General features: G+C 39.2%; 1 protein-coding gene across 9 annotated transcripts in view; it reads right to left on the reverse strand.

Annotated features, from left to right (window-relative positions):
• PTPN20 (protein tyrosine phosphatase non-receptor type 20) overlaps positions 1-23,240 on the reverse strand; it is a 123,813-nt gene that overhangs the window by 73,916 nt on the left and 26,657 nt on the right. For 8 of the 9 annotated variants that reach the window (XR_009734257.1, XM_061405611.1, XM_061405614.1 and 5 more), the window contains 5 exons: positions 18,919-19,019; positions 15,512-15,615; positions 11,504-11,652; positions 8,777-8,867; positions 653-987 (listed from right to left, as the gene is read on the reverse strand). Coding sequence is in view for 8 of the 9 variants with exons in the window: in XM_061405611.1 (XP_061261595.1) it covers positions 653-987; positions 8,777-8,867; positions 11,504-11,652; positions 15,512-15,615; positions 18,919-19,019 (780 nt within the window). In the remaining variant the exon portion in view is untranslated. The remainder of the gene's footprint in view (positions 1-652; positions 988-8,776; positions 8,868-11,503; positions 11,653-15,511; positions 15,616-18,918; positions 19,020-23,240) is intronic. The other variant, XM_061405615.1, reaches the window with a different exon arrangement.

Consider the following 23,240-nt stretch of genomic DNA (forward strand, 5'->3'; position numbering starts at 1 on the left):
GCTTTCTCTACTTATTTTCTATAGCCTCATCTCATCTCTCATTTCTCCCTGGCATTTGAACTTTTACATTCCAGAAACTCTTAACTACCCACATCTCTCTGTACATATGCCCCATGCTATTTTATACCTTCATCATCTACTTACTGTTTTCATTTTTCTCACTTGCATAAATTCAGATGTCACCTCCTCTAGCAAATCATCTGTCCAAACCAAAAGAGAGCCTCCTTTCTGCAGCTCATACAGATCTCGGTATTACCATCCACTGAGCGCAGTAACTGCAAGGACCAGTGAGCGCCCCAAACAGCTGCTGCCACGCCCGGCCCAGTGATTATCAGCACGTCTCGAGGACTTCATCACATCTGTCCCTCTCAGCAGAGATAGCCAAAGCACACCCCAGGATTAGGTAACTTCCAGTACTCTTTCTCAACCGCCCCAACTCTCCTTTTCAATTATTTCGTCTCTCCAGTCAGAGTTTGGTTAGGCAGAAGAAGAAATGGCATTGTCTTAGTTTCTGGTAGCAGGGAGAAGTAAAAACAAGTTACTTTAAACAAGTGTCCCCAGCTATGGCCCACCTTACTCCTAACTTCCTCTCTGACATGTGTGCATATATAAGGAAATATATATCTAATGCTGATTTTATTTTTTAACTTACAGACTTCTTGACAACTTGAAACATTCGAATGATGAAATACCGAAGTATCTGGTAGTTCTCCAGGAAGATACGACAGCTATTCAATTCCAAAGGTTTCTTCATAGAAATAGGCCAGTAATGGTGGCATTTGGTAACTCCACCTTCTTTCTCTTTGGTTATCATGGCAATAACATTAGAGTTATTTTCCCAAACCATTTGCCAAAAGTCATTCGTGGTAGTTGGCAGTGGCCCTTGGGTAGCAATATAGTAGTACTCTTCTCTAGAATTGGCTATTTTAATGTAACTGGCATTGATGTAGTCCTTGTTTTCTCCAAGAGGAACACGTGTTGAATCATCTATTACAAAAACAGAAACATATAGTAGATAAAGGAAAAGCAGGATGTGCAATACACGCAGATTTCATGAAACCATTTCACAAAAGTAAATCTGTTTATCTCTTTGACTAATAGAAAAGATGGCATAGAAATTTCTAGCAATATACAATTAGAGTAAGGTTTAGAAAAAAATCGGTTTCTACTAAAAAGAGAAGAATGCCAGCAGTATCCAGACATCTTGAGAGATTTGTGTTACATATGGCACAAGTAGGAATAGGCCAAGGGAGGTATCTATCTCCTAGCCTATAACTAAACACAGCAAAGGAGGAGCCCTCAGAAGGAGCAAGTGAATGAATGGCGTTCTCCTACAAATCCAGAGAACCTGAAAGCTCAGAGCAGCAGTGGCCAGAAAGGAACAAATGTTTTTGGAAAAAAAGACTGGGATAGTTTATACAAATTCTAGGATTATTAGAATTCTATCGACTGCCTGCACACAGAGTGGCCATCTTTTGTATCCATCCTCAGCTTTCACCGGTGAAGCAGCATGCTCATGAAAGCAAAAGTACTGTGGCAAAAGGATGCTACAAAGGGGACTTGCTCAAAGTATGGACGACTATTAACAAATTTGAGAGGGGAAAAGCCAATTACGTGGCTCAGTGGCCCGGGAACTCTCTCTTCACTCTACATGGACATCTGGAGCTCTGGTTCCACCACTGCTCCTACAGAGAGAATAAAAAGAGGATCTTTTCCTGCCATGCAGGGGTCTCACCAGTAGCTCCTCCCTAGTACTCAAGTCAGGAAGCCCACTCATCTACCAAACACACTGTGACAAGATCTCTGAACAGGGCTTACACCAGTTCTGACAGAACCTTTCTCAAATTCAAAAATAGCAGACATAAATCTCTCCTTGTAAATATGAAGAGACAAAACAATCACTAGATATATAAAGATACCTAGTACTCCACAAAAGGATACCATTCTGAGAAATCACAGCAAATATCTTCCTTTCTATAAGAGAAGAATACTTTAAAAACTCTTATTTGTATTTTAAATAAAATCTCAGCAAACATTATTTTATTATTTAAAGGATGATATACATATATATGTTTGTTTATTGATATAAATTTGTTACATTATTAAATTACAAAGGAGGTAAAAGAGTATTAAAGTGAGATCTTTCATCATATATATGTATATATACATATATATCATATATAAGAGCTTCTCTGGTAGCTCAGAAGTAAAGAATCTGCCTGCCAATGCAGGAGATGTGGGTTCAGTTCCTGGGTGAGGAAGATTCCCTGCAGAAGGAAATGACAACCCACTCCAGTATTCTTGCCTGAAAAATCCCATGGACAGAGAAGACCGGCAGGCTGCTGGAAGTCCATGGGGTCACAAAGAGTCCGACACAACTGAGCACAACACAGCACAGCATTTATCCAAATGCTAGTAGGGGCTGTTTTATTATCTAAATTTTTACAGTGAATATGTACCGTTTTGTAGTAGGAAGTAACTTTTTATTTTCAAAGGGGGAATTTAATAAGTAAAAATTAAACAATCTAAAGTAATAAAAGCTTGCTTTCAAATAAAAAACACAATTTATCAATTAAAAATCCCTAAAGTGAGAAGAAAACAGAAAAACAAATTAGTGATTTAGAAAACAGCTTAAGGAATTTTCCCAGAACCAAAAAAAAAAAATAGATGAAAAGAAGGACAATAATTATTAAAATACTGAAGGATGCAGAACATACAAAGGGAATATATAAAAGGAAAGGATTTCAGAAACAAACTATAGAACACAGGCATACGTCGGAGACCACATAGGTTTGGTTCCGGACCACCACAATAAAGGGACTATCGCAATAAGTAAGCCACATGAATTTTTTTGTCCCCTAGAGCATATAAAAGTTATGTTTACACGACACTGTAGTCTAGTAAATGTGCAATAATAACATTATGTTTATATAAAATGAAGTACATATTTTAATTAAAAAAATACCCTACTGCTAAAAAATAGATGCTGACCATCATCTGAACCTGCAGCAAGTTGTACTGTTTTTGCGAGAGTAACGTCACAGTCGCTGATCGTAGATCACTGTAACAGATACGATAATAATGACGAAGCCTGACACATGGCAGAAATTACCAAAACATGGCACGGAGACACGAAGTGAAGAAATGCTGTTGGAAAAATGGTGTTCAACACAGACTTGTCACAAACTTTCAATCTATAAAAAAAAACACAGTGTCTGCAAAGGACAATAAAGTGCAGCACTATAAGACCAGGTATGCTTGTATTCAGCAGGAAAGAAATAGCTCTGGCGGCCACAGGAGAAAGGTGGAGGTGGCGGTTTAGTCTCAGTTCCCCTCAAAAAGAGAATTTAGCGCAAACACGCAAGCCATGCATCACCTCATCTGAACTTCAAAACAGTCCTTTGAAGAGTCATATTATTATTCATGCCTTTCAGATAAGGAATATTTATTCAAAGCACCTAAGTCATTTGTTTCGTATTATGCGGCAATTCTTCTAGACTCCACAATCTACAAATAATTCCATGATTTGCTGCCCTTCAAGGAAGACTCAAGTTTTCAGGTGGAAAGTCCTTACCAAATACCAGATGCCATTAATGAAGAGAGCCACTAAGACCTTGAGACCAGCAGAGCACAAGGTCACAGCGACAGGAAGCAAAACCTGTGTTAGTGGATCACTAGCAGTAACTAGCGGTATCGGAGAAGGCAGTGGCACCCCACTCCAGTACTCTTGCCTGGAAAATCCCATGGGCGGAGGAGCCTGGTAGGCTGCAGGCCATGGGGTTGCTAAGAGTCGGACACGACTGAGCGACTTCACTTTGACTTTTCACTTTGATGCACTGGAGAAGGAAATGGCAACCCACTCCAGTGTTCTTGCCTGGAGAATCCCAGGGACGGGGGAGCCTGGTGGGCTGCTGTCTATGGGGTCACACAGAGTCAGACACGACTGAAGTGACTTAGCAGCAGCAGCGGTAACAGTGAGGCTTCCCTGGTGGCTCAGACAGTAAAGAATCTGCCTGCAATGCAGGAGACAGGGGTTCGATCCCTGAGGTGAGAGGATCCCCTGGAGAAGGGAATGGCTGCCCATGCTACAGTCCATGGAATCACAAAGAGTCAGACACAACGGAGCCACTTTCACTTCAGAGGTGACAGTGACTGGGGCCACTCTCATCTCCATCCCTTGACTCCTGACTCCTGGCTGTGGCAGAAATAGCATCATGTATTGAACCCTAATTTGGAGCAAATATAACCTCTTGGCGAACACTGCTCCAGCCCTGTGAGGTACAGCCACCTAGCTGGCACTGTTACTGTGTCTACAAAAGGTCATTCCATTGCTCTATCAAGCCAGCTCCCTCGGAATGAGGAGGAGTGTGTCAAGGCCAGTGAATTACATGATCATGGGCCCACTGTCACAAATAATTTGCCTCTAAGTGAGTTCCTTGATCAGAAGCAAGGCTGTGTGGACTACCACGATGGTGGTAAGGCATTCTTCAGGTCCATTTGGTAGATTTGGTAGAAGTTTGTATGCAGGGAAGGCAAATCCATATTGTGTCTATTTTAGACTGCAAAAAAGCAATTGTTCCTTCTATGACAGAAGCAATTCAATGTAATCAACCTGTCATCAGGTAGCTAGGGGGCTGGTCACTCTTGGAAATGCTGTCATCTTAGGGCCTCAGTGCCGGTCTCTGCTACTGGCAGATTGGGCACTCAGAAATGGCCATAGCAAGGTCAGCCTGGTGAGAAGTCCATGTTGATGAGTCCATGCATAGCCTCTATTCCTGCCAGCAAGTCTACTTTATTCATTAATCCATTGGGTAATGACAGGAGTATTTGGAAAGAGGCTGACTAGTATCCACAGAATAGGTCATCCTATCCACTTGATTGTTAAAACCTCTTCTTAAATCACCCTTCAATGAACGTTCACAAAAGACACAAATATATTCATGTTTTCGCCCTTTCAGAGAGATCTATACACACTTATCTCTCCCAGATTTCCTTGTGATCAACTTCCCAGTTATGTTTCTTCTAAGTCTCTGACAATCCAGTCAAACAACTGACTACAGCCCATGAATTAATAAAGATTTGTGCCTCTCGCCATTTCTGCTTCCAAGCAGAATGAACAACCAAGTACACTGCTTAAAGTTCTACCAACTGAGAGGACTTCCCTTCACCACTGTCTTTCAGGCATGTCCCAAAAAGGCCCTTGGAGCAGCTGCTAGCTACTCCTAGGTGCTGCCTGCATAGCACGCAGCCTGCATGGCATGCAGAGCCATCTGTTACCCGGGCCCAGTTCTCCTGTCCTTGGTCACCTGATCGTGGGGAACCTGTCATGAAGCCGCAGGTGCAGGCTGGGAAAGAGAAGGTCATGCAGCAGAAGTGGGGGATTTTGGCCACTTCGTGTAACTTATTTGTGCCTTCAGAGCTTTTAGGGGGATTATTTCAGTAGCTACTGTGAGTAGATGGGAGTAGAGGCAGTGAAGAAAACAGAGACTGGCTGAGAGAGAAACCAGGCTCAATCTAGGCTAGCGGCAGTGGCAATTGAGATGCGCGAGGACTCCTGCGGTATTAAGAAGGCAGGATTGAAAGGACTTTGTGACCACTTTGGATACTGCAGCTGACGCGGGTTCTCTGGCTTGAACAAATGAGTGGTTAAACTAAACAAGATACAGGATAAAGAAGAAGGTCATTTTGTAGGAAGAAAAATGTTAACTTAATTTGGGAAAATTTTTTTGACTTTGAAAGGAATGTGAGGCATAAAAATGAGATTTCCACCCTAAAAGTAACATTGTGTTGCTTTATTTCTGCTCTTTGGAAGGTCTGAGACAGATGAATCTGTAACTGGGTGGGGAAGAAACTAGCCCTGGAAAGCAATGAGTAAGTCTTTGGCAACGATCAAAGGGAAGCCTCCTGTTGGAGGGTAGATTGGCAGCTTCATTGTTCAGGACAAAGGATAGAAATAGCACCACCGTATTTGTGTGTCTAAACAAAATGATCAGGGAAGCTGGTAAGGGCTTAGGGTGGCAAAAGGGGAAGATGTCTCAGTAATAAACTTTCTGTTTTAGCTGCAACAATGCATAAGATGTTTTATTTTTTTTTAATTAATTTTATTTTATTTTTTAACTTTACAATATTGTATTGGTATTGCCATATATCAAAATGAATCCACCACAGGTATACATGTGTTCCCCATCCTGAACCCTCCTCCCTCCTCCCTCCCCATACCATCCCTCTGGGTCGTCCCAGTGCACCAGCCCCAAGCATCCAGTATCGTGCATCAAACCTGGACTGGAGACTCATTTCATATATGATATTATACATGTTTCAATGCCATTCTCCCAAATCATCCCACCCTCTCCCTCTCCCACAGAGTCCAAAAGACTGTTCTATACATCAGTGTCTCTTTTGCTGTCTCATATACAGGGTTATTGTTACCATCTTTCTAAATTCCATATATATGCATTAGTACATTGTATTGGTGTTTTTCTTTCTGGTTTACTTCACTGTGTATAATAGGCTCCAGTTTCATCCACCTCATTAGAACTGATTCAAATGTATTCTTTTTAATGGCTGAGTAATACTCCATTGTGTATATGTACCACTGCTTTCTTATCCATTCATCTGCTGATGGACATCTAGGTTGCTTCCATGTCCTGGCTATTATAAACAGTGCTGCGATGAACATTGGGGTACATGCGTCTCTTTCCCTTCTGGTTTCCTCAGTGTGTATGCCCAGCAGTGGGATTGCTGGATCATAAGGCAGTTCTATTTCCAGTTTTTTAAGGAATCTCCACACTGTTCTCCATAGTGGCTGTACTAGTTTGCATTCCCACCAACAGTGTAAGAGGGTTCCCTTTTCTCCACACCCTCTCCAGCATTTATTGCTTGTAGACTTTTGGATCCCAGCCATTCTGACTGGCGTGAAATGGTACCTCATAGTGGTTTTGATTTGCATTTCTCTGATAATGAGTGATGTTGAGCATCTTTTCATGTGTTTGTTAGCCATCTGTATGTCTTCTTTGGAGAAATGTCTATTTAGTTCTTTGGCCCATTTTTTGATTGGGTCATTTATTTTTCTGGAGTTGAGCTGTAGGAGTTGCTTGTATATTTTTGAGATTAGTTGTTTGTCTGTTGCTTCATTTGCTATTATTTTCTCCCATTCTGAAGGCTGTCTTTTCACCTTGCTTATAATTTCCTTTGTTGTACAGAAGCTTTTAAGTTTAATTAGGCCCCATTTATTTTTGCTTTTATTTCCAACATTCTGGGAGGTGGGTCATAGAGGATCCTGCTGTGATGTATGTCGGAGAGTGTTTTGCCTATGTTCTCTTCTAGGAGTTTTATAGTTTCTGGCCTTATGTTTAGATCTTTAATCCATTTTGAGTTTATTTTTGTGTATGGTGTTATAAAGTGTTCTAGTTTCATTCTTTTACAAGTGGTTGACCACTTTTCCCAGCACCACTTGTTAAAGAGATTGTCTTTAATCCATTGTATATTCTTGCCTCGTTTGTCAAAGATAAGGTGTCCATATGTGCGTGGATTTATCTCTGGGTTTTCTATTTTGTTCCATTGATCTATATTTCTGTCTTTGTGCCAGTACCATACTGTCTTGAGGACTGTGGCTTTGTAGTAGAGCCTGAAGTCAGGCAGGTTGATTCCTCCAGTTCCAGAAGGAACATACCACAACATAATAAAAGCTATATATGACAAACCCACAGCAAACATTATCCTTGATGGTGAAAAATTGAAAGCATTTCCTCTAAAGTCAGGAACAAGACAAGGGTGCCCACTTTCACCATTACTATTCAACATAGTTTTGGAAGTTTTGGCCACAGCAATCAGAGCACAAAAAGAAATAAAAGGAATCCAAATTGGAAAAGAAGAAGTAAAACTCTCACTGTTTGCAGATGACATGATCCTCTACATAGAAAACCCTAAAGACTTCACCAGAAAATTACTAGAACTAATCAATGAATATAGTAAAGTTGCAGGATATAAAATCAACACACAGAAATGCCTTGCATTCCTATACACTAATAATGAGAAAATAGAAAGAGAAATTAAGGAAACAATTCCATTCACCATTGCAATGAAAAGAATAAAATACTTAGGAATATATCTACCTAAAGAAACTAAAGACCTATATATAGAAAACTATAAAACACTGGTGAAAGAAATCAAAGAGGACACTAACAGATGGAGAAATATACCATGTTCATGGATTGGAAGAATAAATATAGTGAAAATGAGTATACTACCCAAAGCAATTTATAGATTCAATGCAATCCCTATCAAGCTACCAACGGTTTCTTCACAGAGCTAGAACAAATAATTTCACAATGTGTATGGAAATACAAAACACCTCGAATAGCCATAAGATGTTTTAGAAGTAGTAATGCATAAAAACGGAGAAGGCAATGGCACCCCACTCCAGTACTTTTGCCTAGAAAATCCCATGGATGGAGGAGCCTGGTGGGCTGCCGTCTATGGGGTCGCACAGTCAGACACGACTAAAGCGACAGCAGCAGCAGCAATGCATAAGAACAGGGTTGAAGGACTTGTGAAAAGAATCCTGTGACAGTGAGTAGATTTACCTGGGATAGAAGGCTGGACCTTCTTCATGACCTAAGATAACCAAGAATATGCCCAGGTCAGCCGGTGCTAGCTTCCGGAGCTCTTCATCATGGCCACAGGTCAAAACGGCTAACACTGAAAGCCATACAACCCACTTCTTACCTTTTATCAAGTGTAAATAGGAAAGTAATTAAAACCATTGTTAGCTTACATGGAAGAATATCTCGATATCTATTTTTGTCTCTGTTGTGTAGTTCATTCCCAGAGTGGAAAACAGCAGGCAGATTCTTAACTTCCAAAGCCTTTAAAAGGTAAGAAATATACGTAATATATTTACTATGACAGAAAAAAAAGGAGGGGAGAAAAAATATCTGTCTTTGTGTAGTGTTCATGATTCTCAAGTCCCTTTATGACATATCCTGATATTAAATGTGTATATGGTAAGTAAAGAAGTCAGAGCTCCACTGGAAAAGTCCTATATAAAATATCTCGGATTTGAGATATGAATCAGCAAGTTGCTTGATAAGGAAATGCTCAACTCTCTGGAGATACTTTTTCCCTTGAACTCCAAGATTTTTCATTTTTCATTAAAATAAAAAGCCAATACAGAACATTAACTTCATAGGACCAACCCCTATATCTATCATTTTATAAATGAAAATAATAAAATAACAGAAACAAAATATAAATTCTCACAATTTACTCCTTGCCCCATGAAGAAATTAGAGTTAGAACACTAAAGAATTCTTCTTTTCAAAACTTTATTACCAACTGTGAATTCGACATTAAATGAACATTTAGTATGTACTCATCACTGTCCCACATTCTGCAGTACAACGATGACTCTGAAAATGGCTTTATACGTAAGAAGTTAACAGCAGCTAGAGAGGTGGCCACATGATCAATGTAGAGACACGCTAGCATGAATGACTAGACTGCACTCGAAGGCACGGAAAGGAAAGCTCCTCGAAGGAAAGCAGCACTTAAACTGAGCCTTCGAGGCTCAGAAGTTAGCAGCATGGAAATGGGTGTGTGTGAAAGGAAAGAAGAGGCGAATGGGTATCACACCAGGTAGGGGAACAGTAATAAAGGCATGGGCGTACACAGGTCCTCTTAGAAAACAATCAGCAGCATGGCAACAACAGCACAGGACGCAGGCATGCAGAACACAAGGGGACTCAAACTAACCAGGAAGGCCTCGTCTCACACACAGAGGGAACTGGCACGCACCCAGCCCTACTCTAGTTGAACAATTGCGGAGAAAGCCTGAGGGTGCACACTTTTGAAAACCTCTTCAGTAACTCTTGGGTAGCCAATTTGGCACTACCATAAGTTAATGTTGGCCACTACTGCAACGGAGAATGAGGATCCAGGTTTTAAGCTATAAGATAATATCAGGGCAGCACATAGATCTTGGTTAAAACCAAAATATTTACCACAAATTCCTGGGTGATTTCATATTCTGATACTTTTTTTTGTAAGTATTTTAAAATAATCCCTGATGGTTGACTGCTCCTGAGTATTGAATATTAATGGTTGAACTACAGCTAACTGAACTAGCTCCTTTTCAGAAACAATTTCCACACCTATTTTTACAGTTTAATCTTTCTACAAACCAATTCTAAAAGTAATCTAGAAAAAAGCAATTGTAAAAAGAAGCAGAACAATTCTATAAAAGAAGAGTGATGAGGGAAGACGAGTCTTAATCGATGGTAAAATATAATACAAAGCTATGTTAATTTTAAAAGTTTGGTACATGAATAAACAAATCAATTTTAAAAACCACAAAAATAAAATACATGTGGTGCTTCAGTATATGAAAAAGTAGCATTTCACATCCCTGAAGAGAAGTTGCGACAAGAGGATCATTGGACAACTGACTAGCTATAGAGTGTTGCATCCCTACCAAATATCTTATAACAAATCAAATGCTAGCTGGATGAAAGATTTATGCATTGAAAAAAATCACAAAATATTAGGAAAAAAAGCAAGAAATAATTGCTATGTTCCTAGATTGAAAGGGGAGTCCCTAAAGGATGCAGAAAACCCTGAAGCCCCCAGAAGAATGACATTCAACCATTAAAAATTAGCTATTTCTTCACAGTAAATGTACATGCATACACATGTAACACAAAAAACAAAGTGGAAAATTTTACCGTCTATACAAAACACGTACAAAGCGGGTAATTTCTTCATTATATAAACAGTTAATAATTGATAAGAAAAGGAATAAATAGAAAACTAGACAAACAACTGGAACTAGTTCACTGAAAACAAATATGAAAGGCTTAAAAGCATATGGAAAGCTATCTGTTCTCAAATTAAGAAATGCCAATTAGAATATCAACAAGAAATCATCTGTCACTTAAAAGATGAGTAAAGACCCAAAAATCTAACAGCACAAAATACTGGTTGTCTTTCCAGGAATTTGTTCTAAAGACTATGCATAGGAACACGAATGAAGAGGGGCAATGTTTTTCATAATAACAACATCTGTAATAAGCTAAATGTTCATCATAGAGGACTATTTAAAGAAAAAAAGTCTTCATTCATATAACTACCATGCAATACTTAAAAGAATGAGATAGAGCTATATATGCTCATAATATATTTAGGAATTATTTCTTATTGGAATTCTTTATAAAAGGAAAGAAAGAGCAAAATAATAAAGTACATGCCAGCAATTTTTCTGAAAGTTTATATGACAGATTTAATAGTGGTATAGGGAATCAAGAGAGAAAAAGAGACTTTATCTGTTTTATAACATTTTATGCTATTTTATTCTTTTACTATGTACACCCATTACTTTAGAAACAAATTTAATATTTAAAAATAAAAACAATATATTCAACCTGGAAAAAAAAAAAACAGATATTCTCTGATCGAGAAGTAGAAAAACAAATCACATATAGACCTTGGTTAAAACCAAAATATTTACTTTAAATTCCTGGGTGATTTCATCTTCTGATACTTTTTTTGTAAGTATTTTAAAATAATCCCTGATGGTTGATTCCTCCTGTGTATTGAATATTAATGGTCGAACCAGAGCTAACTGAGCTAGCTCCTTTTCAGAAACAATTTCCATACCTAAGAAAGAGAAAAATTCACATCTCTAAGTTACTTATATATGTGTGAAGGGAGATTTTATTTTTATTGTTTTCTTTTAAGTAAAGAGCCAGCCATTTAAGAATTAATGAAATTTTATTTTTCCAGAGGTGAAGAGTCTATTATTATTTTTAAAGGAAGGGTCCTTATTTTGGAAAAATCATGACTATATGCCTTGAAATTACACAAAATCCACTATTCTTAGAAAAAAACTATTGCATTATAAATAGATATGATACACTGAGAAGTAATCTGTTTTATAATGTGACTAAGTGTATATATTGACAATTATGCCAAGGCAAGCAAGGCAAAAGAACCAGAGATCAAATTGCCAACATCTGTTGGATCATAGAAAAAGCAAGGGAATTCCAGAAAACCATCTATTTTTGTTTCATTGTCTATGCTAAATTCTCTGCGTGGATCACAACAAACTGTGGAAGATTCTTAAAGAGATGGGAATATCAGACCATCTTACCTGCCTCCTGAGAAACCTGTACGCAGATCAAGAAGCAACAATTAGAACCAGACATGGAACAACGGACTGGTTGCAAACTGGAAAAGGAGTACATCAAGGCTGTATATTGTCACCTTGCTTATGTAACTTATATGCAGAGTACATCAGGTGAAATGCTGGGCTGGATGAAGCACAAGCTGGAATCAAGATTGCTGGGAGAAATATCAATAACCTCAGCTATGCAGATGACACCAACCTAATGGCAGAAAGCAAAGAGGAACTAAAGAGCTGCTTGATGAAGGTGAAAGAGGAGAGTGAAAAGCGGGCTTAAAACTCAACATTCAGAAATGAAGATCACAGCAGCTGGTCCCATCACTTAATGGCAAATAAACGGGAAACAATGGAAACAGTGACAGGCTTGATTTTGGAGGGCTCCAAAAGCACTGCAGACAGTGATGGCAGCCACGGAATTAAAAGATGCTTGCTCCTTGAAAGAGGAGCTATGGCAAACTTGGCACATTATAAAGTAGAGACATGACTTTGCTGACAAAGAGACATTACTTTTGCTGATACAGTCAAAGTTATGGTTTTTCCAGTAGTCATGTATAGATATGAGAGTTGGACCATAAAGAAGGCTGTGTGCCAAAGAATTGATGCTTTTGAACTGTGGTGTTGGAGAAGACTTGAGAGTCTCTTGGACAACAAGGAGATCAAATCAGTCCACCCTAAAGGAAATCATTCCTGAATATTCATTGGAAGGACTTATGCTGAAGCTGAAACTCCAATACTTTGGCCACCTGATGCGAAGAACCGACTTATTGGAAAAGACACTGATGCTGGGAAAGACTGAGGGCAGGAAGAGAAGGGGGCAACGCAGGATGAGATGGTTGGATGACATCACTGACTCAATGGACGTGAGTTTTAGCAAACTCTGGGAGATACAGAGGGTGTCCCTGGTGGCTCAAATGGTAAAGAAGTGGGGAGATACAGAAGGACAGGGAAGCCTGGCATGCTGCAGTCTATGGGCTCACAAAGCATCAGGCACATCTGAGTGACTGGACTAAAACAAAACACATACAAGACATGGACGGGAAAAAGAAAGAACTTTTGTCCTCTCTGGGACCAAGTGTTTAGAAGTCCCTGGATCCTGGAATCTGAGATGAGAGTATATGCAGAGTCTAACACACCTCTGACTCTAATTCTAAAACCGATCAAGCATGCACGTGTGCATACACACACACACATCACAAGGATTAAGAGGATCTATATAATTGATAGCACTAAAATAAATGTATAACATACATCTCTGTATGCTATATACAATTGTAAGTAATTTGGATGGCATCACCGACTCAATGGACATGAGTTTGAGCAAGCTCAGGGAGATGGTGGAAGACAGGGAAGTCTGGAATGCTGCAGTCCATGGGGTTGCAAAAAGTTGGATATGACTGAACGACTGAACAACAACAAAAACAATAATGATATATTATACTACAGATACAGATCTATATTATATAGCTGTATACTTGTAACCAATCATAACAAAAGAGAATACATTCTATTTAATAGTACATATGGAAATTTTCTGAAAAACTAATGGTCTTTTAGGTCATGTCAATAATCTAGATTCTAAATATCTAAAATTTTAAAGATCATGTACACTGGCCAAAATGCCATAAATCTAGAAAGTCAATATTAAAATAATTTTTTTTAATATGAATTTTGAGGGATTTCCCTAGTGGTCTGGTGGTTGAGAATCTGCTTTCCAATGCAGGGGGTTCGATCCCTGGTTGGGGAACTTGGTTCCCACATGCCTCAGGGTAACTAAATCCACACACCTCAGCTACTGAGCCCAGGTGCCTCAACTAGAGAGACTGCACGTCACAATCTACAAAGTCCATGCGCTCTGGAGTCCATGCATCACAACTAGAGAGAAGCCTGGCGCCACAACAAAGATCCCACATGCTGCAACTAAGACCCAACACAGCCAGAAAAACAGAGAGAAATCCTGATACATAAAAGGGCTCTCATTTAAAAAAAAAAAAAAAACCAGAATAATTCTGAGGTAAAATGCGTAAGTGAAATCTCTTTCCAAAGCCAAATCTTATAACAAAAATCAAGTAAATACCAGCAAAAATACACAAGAAGCAATTAAACAAAAGAACTGGCATAAAGAAAAGATAGAAGTTTCTAAGAATCTGCACTGCCATGAGAAACTCATCTTGTCTTGGACCCTGTTATACCCAAAAGCTCTTTCTAGAGGCAAAAATGAGGAACTGTTGGTGGGGAGAGGCAGTCACAGAAATCCTAAAATTTCCCACAAGTATCTCTAGGAAGCCCAGAAGTGAAGTCACTCAGTTGTGTCCGACTCTTTGCGACCCCATGGACTGTAGCCTACCAGGCTCCTCTGTCCATGGGATTTTCCAGGCAAGAATTCTGGAGTGGGTTGCTATTTCCTTCTCCAGGAGATCTTCCCGACCCAAGGATTGAACCCAGGTCTCCCGCATTGTAGGCATATGCTTTACCATCTGAGCCACCAGGAAGTAGCCACTAGGAAGCCCAAGGAGCAGACAAAATTCCCATTCAAAGCCATTTTTATCATCTTCCATCCCCAACAGAAACACCCATTTGGCTTCTCAATGTGTTCTAGCCTTGCTGGGAAAAAAACTGCTGAGAGAAGGCAGAGACAGTATTATGGTTTACTTTATCATTCATACCTATATTTTCTTTTTTCCCCACATATGATAATGTATAATCCCCCAAAAAAGCTATTATTTTACTTACAAAGTAACTGCTGCTGCTACTAATGCTAAGTCACTTCAGTCGTGTCCGACTCTGTGCGACCCCATGGACGGCAGCCCACCAGGCTCCCCCATCCCTGGGATTCTCCAGGCAAGAACACCGGAGTGGGTTGCCGTTTCCTTCTCCAATGCATGAAAGTGAAAAGTGAAAGTGAGGTCACTCAGTTGTGTCCGACTCTTAGCGACCCCATGGACTGCAGCCCACCAGGCTCCTCCGTCCATGGGGTTTTCCAGGCAAGAGTACAAAGTAACTATTGTGCAACAAATTCAAATTAAGTAAATGAAGAAGCAGGTCATATTTACTCTATAAAAGTTGTTAAGAAATAAACAGCTCATTTTATTAAATTGGCATGTTTGCTATACTAAAATACTTAAAGAAAGAATAGATAGAAATGTAGCCTTTATTAATGTGAGGTATGGAACAGTTTCTTCATTTTTAAAGGAAAATCCTAGAAAATCATCTTTTTCCCTTTTGAAAAAGTTTTTCCTAGCTCTTTTCCTGCATCTCTATTAGAAATTTCTTTGTGCATACCTCTGAAATAGAGCCTCATCAAGAATCTGCTAATAAAACGGGATGAGGTCATACCCTGAAGTGCAGGATGGGAAGGCCCTGCAAGCTCTTCATCTTCACTGCTCGACTTCTGCTTTAGAAAGAAGCTACTGGTTTTCCGCAAGGTGCCGTCATTCTCACTAGAAAAGAAATTTATATTTGTCCATGGCTTAGAGAATGTACGTGTATTTAAGAGAGAATCTCTGATAATCTACATTAACTAGTCAATTGACATTCACCTCCATTTCAGTTCAACCACCCGCTTCCATTGTCAACCCCAGGAACTGGCCCAGTTTCAAAGAGAGAGTTCCAAAGTCCCAACGTCTGATCACAAACTCCAACTTTAGCTTTCACTTCGCTTGCAAACCAGCCACCTTAGATCAGTCCCCCTATTCATTTCTTTCGTGCTTTATCCAGGCTGCGGTAGAAGAAAAGTACGGGGGTCACCGGGCTTTCTAGCATCAGCGGAGAACCATAAGCACGGGGGTCACTGGGCTTTCTAGCATCAGCAGAGAACCGTTTGGAAAACACTGGTGTGTCTACTCCGTTTACTCTACCACTCCTAATTTCTGAACTACCGTTCTCATGTGCTACCTTTCTCAATGCTCTGCCTTAGCAACAGTGCAGCCCCTTCCATGAAATGTAAGCCAGAAAGTAAGAACTTTTTCAACTTACTCTCTTTAAAAGTGTACACTTAAGTGCATCAACATTCTTCATTATTCCTTGTTTTCTCCACGTTCAGAATTAATCCTTTCATGTTTTCACCTCTATGCTGTCTCCTCTGAGACACCTTTCTAAAATTATGTTTTCTTCAGTTCGGTTCACCTCAATTCCGTCGCTCAGTTGTGTCCGACTCTTTGCGACCACACGGACTGCAGCACACCAGGCTTCCCTGTCCATCATCAGTTCCCGAGCTTGCTCAAACTCATGTCCATTGAGTTGGTGATGCCATCCAACCATCCCATCCTCTGCCGTCCCCTTCTCCTCCTCCCTGCAACCTTCCCCAGCATCAGGGTCTTTTCAAATGAGTCAGTTCTTTGCATCAGGTGGCCAAAGTATTGGAGTTTCAACTTCAGCATCAGTCCTTCCAATGAGCATTCAGGACTGATTTCCTTTAGGATTGACTGGTTGGATCTCCTTGCAGTCCAAGGGACTCTTAAGAGTCTTCTCCAACACCACAGTTCAAAAACATCAATTCTTCCACATTCAGCTTTCTTTATAGTCCAACTCTCACATCCATACGTAACTACTGGAAAAACCATAGTTTTGACAAGATGGACCTTTGTTGGCAAAGTACTGTCTCTGCTTTTTAAAATGCTCTCTAGGTTGATCATAGTTTTTCTACCAAGGAGTAATCATCTTCTAATTTCATGGCTGTAGTCATCATCTGCAGTGCTCTTGGAGCCCTCCAAAATAAAGTCTGTCACTGTTTCCATTGTTTCCCCATCTATTTGCCATGAAGTGATGGGACCGGATGCCATGATCTTAGTTTTTTGAATGTTGAATATTTTCTTAATATAACTAATTTCTCCCTACCTACAAATTCTTCCATATCGTAAGAATAGACATGAATCAACTGATTCTCTCTCATCTTAAAAATAAAAAACCCTTAAAAAACCCTTTAATCTTTCTATCTCCATCGAAATACTGTGCTATATACTCTATCAGGTTCTCAAATACCAGCCCACGTTCCCTTTCCACTTCCTTTCCACCTTCTCACTACTCAGTGTACTCACTTACGCTATCAGCTGGGCTCTTTTTGCACTTTCATTTGCAAGCCCATTTAGCAAAAGGCTCCTAATGTGATTTCTGGGTCTGCTCTCCAATTTCTGAGAAAATTCTCCCCTAAATGAAAATTTAGGTGGTGTACTTTCCCACCAACCTCAGGATAGACTCAGGCTCCTCACTGAAACCATAAATCCAGGAGGCTAATAGTCTCACCCTTGCCTACTTTTCTGTCCTCATCTCTATTAATTTCCTTTATGTACTTTATGCCTCAGCCTTAACAAAGTAAATGTCTTTCCCTTTTGTTTCTGTGGGTCATAACAGGTTCCTAACTCTTTGCTCCTCCCCCCTTTCTTGAGTTACTGTAAACATCCACTTTCTCCATTTCCTAGCAGCTGTCTTTCAGCATCAAGCCTCCTTCCTGATAGATAACAGATAGATGGATGACTGATAGACAGACAGGAAGATGCAAAAAGACTCCATCTGTGCTTTATTTTCATTCTAACAGACTGAATAAAATGTGTACTCCTTGGTTTCACATATATTCAGTTCACTCAAACTATGGCCCACTTTATATTTTCTGTCTCTCATCTTCCCAAGCTTCCTGGAATTCCAAGAAACGTATATCCTATAACTCTTGACACATAACATTTCTCATCAATAATAAGATATTTTCACGGCTCCTTATTTTTACTCAAACTTCTTCCCACAGCTTGAAATTTTCTTCCCTTGTTTCACCTGCTGAATCTCTGTTTATTTAAGATCCTAAATCCAACCAAAATCTCTTTTCCTCAAAACAGCTGCTGGAGAACTCTCCCCCTTGCATAGTTTTTGTTTTCTGTACCCACAATCCTTGGACTCTGATTCTATAACAATATTTACTACTGTATTTAACTTTCTCTTTTAGGTGTCTGAGCCCCAACAGTAAACTACAGAACAAGAACTATTAATATTTTGTATTTGTATACAGTGCTTAGTATGTAATTAGTATCTAATAATTAGTATATATTAGTAACATATAATATTATCTCAAAACACTTTTGAATTAATGTTATTTATTATTCATTTAATGCATTTCTGAAAGTTGTTTATACAACTGTATACTATATACCTTATTATGCAGTGCTCTTCCAGTGACTGTAGCTAATATTACTTACAAATCTCTAAGAAAATATGACTCAATAAAATATTTTCTTATTTAATGTCTTTGTACATAACACCTAAATTAGAATATTTTATAAGCATTAAAGTTACTGTTTCTTTTGTTTCTAATGGAAATTTACTTTTTCTCCAAGTTTTTAAATTTTTTCATATATAGTATTCACCATGATAATAGTTCCATTTCTAGTATACATTATTTTCTTTCTGGAAATATGTAATGTCTTATAAAACTTAATTGTGTACTAAGCTTTACCTTACTTCAAGTACACTGCCCCATCCAAGAACTCAAAACACACTTACAAAGGTTTTGGAACTGGGTAATTGTTGAGATGATAGAGAAACTGAATTCTTTAGGAATACCTTTTTCTTGTGTTAATATCATATTTATGAGATCATAAATACATCCTATTTCTAGATAAGTCAGATTGTACTTACTACAAAGTACTATATTTTTAAAAATAATCAAACATTTGAGGGCCGCTATTCAGCCTCCATCAAAGGTTTAGCTATGAATATGAATAAGTAGAAAACTTACTAAATAAGCATATGAGTTATACCTTTCAGCCTCGTCTTTAAACTGATCTTCAAAATCATCACTATGTTGGAAATCTCTAAGAAAGACTTTTAGCTTCCTTGAGTTAACTTCATTTTGAAAAACCTATAGGCGTATAAAAAAATTATAGCTATGTTTTAGGAATCAATAGTTTAAGAGAAAATGATTTCTATAGCTTCTCATGATGAGCAATAAGGTCTTCAATAATAGAATTAAATCACAATCATGGTGTGATTTCTACTCTTAGAAAATCACTTGAAATGTATATCGCCCTTTCAATGTTTTCCAATCCATCAAAACAGCATGTAGAGTACCATGCACATATAAATTATTTCTATTGAATCACCCAACTTTTAATCATCCAAGTTATTTTCCAAAAGTTCATAAAAAGAAAGCTTATTTTTCTTAAAAAAAAAAAAAATTACTATTGCAACCCAGAGGAGATTCTTATAATGAGTGCTTATCTCATTTAGCTTACTCAGATGACCATTATATCTACTACTGTGGGTAGGAATCCCTCAGAAGAAATGGAGTGGCCATGATGGTCAACAAAAGAGTCCGAAATGCAGTACTTGGATGCAATCTCAAAAATGACAGAATGATCTCTGTTTGTTTCCAAGGCAAACTATTCAATATCACAGTAATCCAAGTCTATGTCCCAACCAGTAACGCTGAGGAAGCTGAAGTTGAACGGTTCTATGAAGACCTACAAGACCTTTTAGAACTAACACCCAAAAAAGATGTCCTTTTCATTATAGGGGACTGGAATGTAAAAGTAGAAAGTCAAGAAACACCTGGAGTAACAGGCAAATTTGGCCTTGGAATACAGAATGAAGCAGGGCAAAGACTAATAGAGTTTTGCCAAGAAAATGCACTGGTCATAACAAACACCCTCTTCTAACAACACAAGAGAAGACTCTACACATGGACATCACCAGATAGTCAACACCGAAATCAGATTGATTATATTCTTTGCAGCCAAAGATGGAGAAGCTCTATACAGTCAGCAAAAACAAGACCAGGAGCTGACTGTGGCTCAGACCATGAACTCCTTATTGCCAAATTCAGACTTAAATTGAAGAAAGTAGGGAAAACCACTAGACCATTCAGGTATGACCTAAATCAAATCCCTTATGATTATACAGTAGAAGTGAGACATAGATTTAAGGCCCTAGATCTGATAGATAGAGTACCTGATGAGCTATGGAATGAGGTTCGTGACACTTTACAGGTGACAGGGATCAAGACCATTCCCATAGAAAAGAAATGCAAAAAAGCAAAATGGCTGTCTGGGGAGGCCTTACAAATAGCTGTGAAAAGAAGAGAAGCAAAAAGCAAAGGAGAAAAGGAAAGATATAAATATCTGAATGCAGAGTTCCAAAGAATAGCAAGAAGAGATAAGAAAGCCTTCTTCAGCGATTAATGCAAAGAAATAGAGGAAAACAACAGAATGGGAAAGACTAGGGATCTCTTCAAGAAAATCAGAGATACCAAAGGAACATTTCATGCAAAGATGGGCTCGATAAAGGACAGAAATGGTATGGACCTAACAGAAGCAGAAGATATTAAGAAGAGATGGCAAGAATACACAGAAGAACTGTACAAAAAAGATCTTCATGACCCAGATAATCACGATGGTGTGATCACTGACCTAGAGCCAGACATCTTGGAATGTGAAGTCAAGTGGGCCTTAGGAAGCATCACTACGAACAAAGCTAGTGGAGGGGATGGAATTCCAGTTGAGCTCTTCCAAATCCTGAAAGATGATGCCGTGAAAGTGCTGCACTCAATATGCCAGCAAATTTGCAAAACTCAGCAGTGGCCACGGGACTGGAAAAGGTCAGTTTTCATTCCAATCCCAAAGAAAGGCAATGCCAAAGAATGCTCAAACTACCGCACAATTGCACTCATCTCTCATGCTAGTAAAGTAATGCTCAAAATTCTCCAAGCCAGGCTTCAGCAATATGTGAACCATGAACTTCCAGATGTTCAAGCTGGTTTTAGAAAAGGCAGAGGAACCAGAGATCAAATTGCAAACATCTGCTGGATCATGGAAAAAGCAAGAGAGTTCCAGAAAAACATCTATTTCTGCTTTATTGACTATGCCAAAGCCATTGACTGTGTGGATCACAATAAACTGTGGAAAATTCTTCAAGAGATGGGAATACCAGCCGACCTGATCTGCCTCTTGAGAAATCTGTATGAAGGTCAGGAAGCAACAGTTAGAACTGGACATGGAACAACAGACTGGTTCCAAATAGGAAAAGGAGTTCGTCAAGGCTGTATATTGTCACCCTGCTTATTTAACTTATATGCAGAGTACATCATGAGAAACGCTGGACTGGAAGAAACACAAGCTGGAATCAAGATTGCCGGGAGAAATATCAATAACCTCAGACATGCAGATGACACCACCCTTATGGCAGAAAGTGAAGAGGAACTAAAAAGCCTCTTGATGAAAGTGAAAGTGGAGAGTGAAAAAGTTGGCTTAAAGCTCAACATTCAGAAAACGAAGATCGTGGCATCTGGTCCCATCATTTCATGGGAAATAGATGGGGAAACAGTGGAAACAGTGTCAGACTTTATTTTTCTGGGCTCCAAAATCACTGCAGATGGTGACTGCAGCCATGAAATTAAAAGACACTTACTCCTTGGAAGGAAAGTTATGACCAACCTAGATAGCATATTCAAAAGCAGAGACATTACTTTGCCAACAAAGGTTTGTCTAGTCAAGGCTATGGTTTTTCCTGTGGTCATGTATGGATGTGAGAGTTGGACTGTGAAGAAGGCTGAGCGCCGAAGAATTGATGCTTTTGAAGTGTGGTGTTGGAGAAGACTCTTGAGAGTCCCTTGGACTGCAAGGAGATCCAACCAGTCCATTCTGAAGGGGATCAGCCCTGGGATTTCTTTGGAAAGATTGATGCTAAAGCTGAAACTCCAGTTCTTTGGCCACCTCATGCGAAGAGTTGACTGATTGGAAAAGACTCTGATGCTGGGAGGGATTGGGGGCAGGAGGAGAAGGGGATGACAGAGGATGAGATGGCTGGATGGCATCACCGACTCGATGGACGTGAGTCTGAGTGAACTCCGGGAGTTGGTGATGGACAGGGAGGCCTGGCGTGCTGCGATTCATGGGGTCGCAAAGAGTCGGACACGACTGAGCGACTGATCTGATCTGATCTGATCTGAACACACTAATAAATAAAGATTATTTATCTTTATTTCCGTGCTTGTGTAATTTAATCCAGTAATTCTAGGCATGTCTCTGCCGTGAGACTTTGTGCTACTAAATGGACTTTAGTCCACATTGTTGACTGTGCACTGTCCTGTACAGTACCCAGACCACTGGTAAATAAATTGAATATAATTAAAGGGAAAAAACACCTTAAAATAAGGAATAAGTAATCAATATTTTTGCCCTCAATTCTGCTTCAATTAACCCATTCATCTGACAGTTCTTTTCTGGGTCCAAATACATGGAGATACTGTTCTAAGTGCTACAGATAAAACACTGAATAAGAGGCACGATGTGTTCTGCCCATGTGAAATGCATACATTCTCATGGGGAAAGAGAAAATACACAAGCAAACATATAAAAGCTAAAATAATGCAGTAACAAAGTATGGTGATACTTAATCACCATGTACCTAAAAGATAGAAGGAAAGTTAGACAAAGAGACAGGAAAGCATCCTGACCAAAAGGAACAGCAGGTCGAAAGTCCAGAAGGCCGCCACGGTCTGGCCTCTGCCTAATTTTCCACCCTCAGCTCCCACCTATTTCTTAGGCAGCATCTCCAGCCATACACTGTGTTATGCCTTGTCATCTTTTTGAAGTGTCTTTTGATGATTCTTATTTTGTGAAACATTAATCCTTTCCCCTCTTCTTAGTCCATATTCATGTGTATGTGTTTTGCTTGATTCCACGAAATTTCCTAGACTTGAAATACTTCTTGTGGGTATGTATACACTTGTGGACATATATACAGCTGACATTCTAGAACATGGACCGAAGCACAATTCATTTTAAATATAAGCATATTAATGGTATAACTACCTAGAACTCTTATCAAGCACATTCGTTTTGCAGTATAAGTCAAAACATATCACTTATTAAGTTTTAACTTCACATAAATAGCCACTAGTGGAGGTGATGGAATCCCAGCTGAGCTATTTAAAATCCTAAAAGAGAAAAAACAAACAAACAAACAAAAAATCTTAAAAGAGGATGCTGTTAAAGTGCTGCACTCAATATGTCAGCAAATTTGCAAAACTCAGCATTGGTCACAGGACTGGAAAAGGTCAGAAGGGCAATGCCAAAGAATATTC

Source organism: Bos javanicus, chromosome 28, assembly GCF_032452875.1.
Source record: "Bos javanicus breed banteng chromosome 28, ARS-OSU_banteng_1.0, whole genome shotgun sequence".
NCBI classification, from domain to species: Eukaryota; Metazoa; Chordata; class Mammalia; order Artiodactyla; family Bovidae; genus Bos; species Bos javanicus.